This window comes from Belonocnema kinseyi, chromosome 5 (assembly GCF_010883055.1).
Source record: "Belonocnema kinseyi isolate 2016_QV_RU_SX_M_011 chromosome 5, B_treatae_v1, whole genome shotgun sequence".
Taxonomy (NCBI): Eukaryota; Metazoa; Arthropoda; class Insecta; order Hymenoptera; family Cynipidae; genus Belonocnema; species Belonocnema kinseyi.
Genome location: NC_046661.1, coordinates 29646723 through 29650603, shown reverse-complemented (window position 1 = coordinate 29650603; position 3881 = coordinate 29646723). Strand labels below are relative to the sequence as shown.

Sequence of the window (3881 nt, the reverse complement as noted above, 5' to 3'; positions counted from 1 at the left end):
CAGTGAAAAAAAAACAATGGAAATCAGTTATTAATTTCAGAAATAAAGTGTTACTTATTAAAATTATGAATAAGTCAGGATTGTTAAATAATTATTAAGTGATTATTGTTTAAATTATTACTGCCGAAACTGCCAGTAATAAATATACAAAACCAGAAAACATTTCTTTGGTAAAGACTAATCAATCGAAAGTATAATAAACATGCCGGGCCGATCTGTCATTATTTCGAGGTTATGTTCGGATTCACCTTTTTACCCGAATCGCTGTAAGAAATTGTAGGTAATGTCAATTGAATGTTTTCGCATGAAATATTTTATTCACTTTATTTAAAACATATCCTCTCTATTTATAACATACATTTTTTATGTCGCAAATAAGCGTTAAACACAATTCACTCTTCGCCCACTAAAATCGCAGAATATTGTTACCATTTTATAGTATTTGTCAGTCACCAGTCGCTCCATAATATTATTGGCACAGAAGAAAACTGACGTTTACTTCTCACGTCATATCTCTCACTTCATTATTAATTAAACACTTTTATTATTTGTAATTACTATTTAACATAACCTATGTTGTTTTGATACTTGTATCTATTTGAAGTTTCTAACGCAACCATGGAAACTATGATAAACTTGATCCGAAGATACACGTACTTGGCCGAATAGCTGATCCAAATGCAATTTTAAAGGCGCGAGATATGAAAATATCCCTGTATAATGGCTTATCCCCTGCTGTTGTGCAATTCGTGTAGCATTCAGATCGCCATGTATGTAAGCCTCAGCGTGTCCGCCCTGTATAAGTTTGAAAGCAGAATTCAGACTCTCATTTCACAACATCAGAAGCATCATAAAAATTTATATAATTGTAATAAAAGTGTTTAAAAGAAAGAATAAACTTCTATACTTGAGGTATTAGCTAATATTTAATTACATAATCTGAAATTAAATAATCAATTTAGGCTACTTAATTTAAAATAATTTAATTCAATCTGTATGTTCTTTGATATTGTGAACAAAATTAAACCGCTGATATTGAATTAAACAGTTCATAACATAAAAAGCCTTAAACAATTATTTTATTTGAAACAATCCAATTATTTTTACTTTATATATATTTTAAAGATATGCACGTATAATTTTTAATTTTTAATTCAGATAATTATTTCACAACATTGTAAACATTTAAAAAAATTATATACTTTTATAGTCATACATATAAAACATAATTAAGCTTCTATTATACCACTTATATCCAATATCTAAAGGAAAATGAAAATTTATTCTTCATGGAATTTAATTTTGTAAAAAAAATTGTTCAGCCAATAATTAATTCATCTTTTTTTCTTTATTTATTTATACTCTCTCTCTTTTACGGGTTTGAGAGTATTTACATAACCATTACAAGTATTCTTACAAACAAGCCTGATACTATCTCACGAACTATTTGCCTCATACAGTCTTACATTATTATTCTTATTTCTAAACACTTGCGATTTTTCCCGTGGCTTCCATTTCCTCTTACCATTATCAATTTCAAATTTTGACTCTAGTTCGCAACAATACTTCGTAACTCTCCTTCTTTCAGAATCATTTTGTGGCTTTTTTCTGTTATCCTGTGCAACCAGCTGTCTCCCTCAGATCTTTTAGCTTCTTCATACATTCCTCCCTCTGACCATTTTCATTCAGAATCCATTTAATTCTCTATTCTGTACTCTCCCCTCCCCTTCGTCCCTGTACGCCTCTCTAACACATGCAATCATGTTTTCTGCTCAAACCTACATACTCTACAAACATTCTTTTCTTAATTCATCCAATACATTCTGAATCTCACTAGTCTGTTCCATTCGCTCTCCTTTTTAATCCTTTTCAGGTACTTTAGTCCCCCCTGCCACTTAACCATTCTTTACCAGCTGTTGTATCTGGAATCTGCGATTTTTCCCCATCTTTGCTCAAATTGCCTTACCTTAATTTCTGCCTCTATTTCCTCCCACGCTGTACCCCTCTCATGTATACCACATTCACGCCTCATTTCATATTTCTCCTCCTCCCATTTTGAACGCCCCACGTTACCCCTCTTCTCTTTATCCATGACCTCGCGGACATACGCTTGTGCAATTTTGATCCCCTCTCCCCTTCTTAGTTTCTCTTCGAAGTTCCAGACTCTTTTCACTTGTCTCACCACCATTTTTTCTCGTCATATTTCTTCCCTCAGCATATAATCTGGGCAACTTCAGCTCACTCCCAAAACCCATTTCAAAAGTCTCTCATGCAAACTTTCCATTCATTTGTGTTCGTTTTACTCCCAGATTTCTACACCATAGCCTAACACTGACCACACTAATACATAAAACATCCACCCTTTTCTTTTATTTCTTTTCTTTTATTTCTGAAACATATCATCCTGGTCTTGTTCACATTTCTTGTTAAACCCTTTTCTCTCACAAATGCTTCGAGCACTCTCATCAAAAAATTCATACCTCTTTCATCATCCGCTAACATCACTACGTCATCTGCATACGCTAGTGAATACAGTTTGCCCGTTCCTAATGCTGTCTCTTCTTTTCCTTTCATCCTCAACTTCGCCTCTAAATCTGCGAGAAGAATACTAAATAGAAGTGGGCTCAAAGGACAACCTTCCCTGAGCCCCCTTCCTGTCCAGAATTCCTTACCCTTCTCATCTCCTATCTTCACCCTTATCTTACTATCCACAAATATTTCATTTATCCTCTCTATTAAACCTTCGTCTACTTCTATTTCTTTCATGGCTGTCCCTAAGGTACTCCTGTTAAATGAGTCTAATACTGCCTTAAAGTCTACAAATAATGCGGTTAGCTTCCCTTTCTTCCCCCTGGATTCCTATTGACTAAATAGTTGAGCACGTAGACGTTATCTATGGTTCCCATCCCTTTTCTAAAACCCGTTTGGTTGCGTGATATACTTCCTGTCTCTTCCACCTGTCTTTCCAACCTCAAGTCACTTTCCAACTTAAGTCTTCCAAACGTTACATATATGTCACTGTGTGCGGTAGAGGGTTAATGTGATACCTCTATATTCCTCCATCTTTTTGCCTTCTCCTTTCTTGATAAATGGTACTACTAGTCCTGTCTTCCACTCCTCCGGCCACCCTTCTCCTTTCCATACCTTGTTGCAAATCCTCCACATCTCTTCCCTAACCCCTAATCCTACATATTTCAGCGCTTCATTTTCCAAGCCATCTTCCGCTGTTGCCTTGCTTTTTTTCAACCTTGCAATCGCCTCATTCACCTCAACAATACTAATCTCGTTTTAATTTCCTTGTCCCTATCCACCACTTTTCTTCCTTCTCCCTTTAACCTATAGTCCACTCCTCCCAGCAGCCCCTTGAAGTGCTTCGTCCACTCTTTCATTCCTATATCTTCATTTATACCCTTCTTTCCTCCTCTTTCCCTATTTACCACTTGCCATTCCCTCCCTTCTTTTACCGCTTTCTCTACTTCTTCCATATTCCTTTCTTTCTCCTTCTGTCTTTTCTCCTTTATCAATCTGATCATGCTTAACCACCTTACACTCTCTCACTTCTCCCATACTTCCTTTCTCTCCCACCTTAGACTCATTCCTTAATTTTAATTTGCTCACTCTCTCTTCTAGCAACTTCATGTCCCTTTTCCCAACCTCCTCCATAATAAAAAGCATTAAAGAATGATTTGCATTGAATCATTCAAATAATTTTTACTTTGTATTTTTTTGAAAATTCGAATCAAACTATTTCAGAAAAAAACATATATATCCATATTTCGAAATCGGTATTAAGTACTAATTTCACAACATAACAAAAATACCAACAAATAATATAATTTAAATAGATGTATTATAAACTTTACTAAACATTTACTATACTC

At 34.8% G+C, this 3881-nt stretch overlaps 1 protein-coding gene across 5 annotated transcripts in view; it reads right to left on the bottom strand.

Moving 5' to 3' along the window:
- Positions 1 to 3881, bottom strand: part of LOC117173377 (outer dense fiber protein 3B-like) — a 195558-nt gene that overhangs the window by 111328 nt on the left and 80349 nt on the right. The window contains exon 4 of one of the 5 annotated variants that reach the window (XM_033361897.1): positions 574 to 795. The exons of the other annotated variants lie outside the window; for them this stretch is intronic. Coding sequence (XP_033217788.1) covers positions 759 to 795 — 37 coding nt within the window. The 3' untranslated portion in view covers positions 574 to 758. Of the gene's footprint in view, positions 1 to 573; positions 796 to 3881 lie in introns of those variants that run through there. 5 annotated transcript variants of the gene reach the window in all.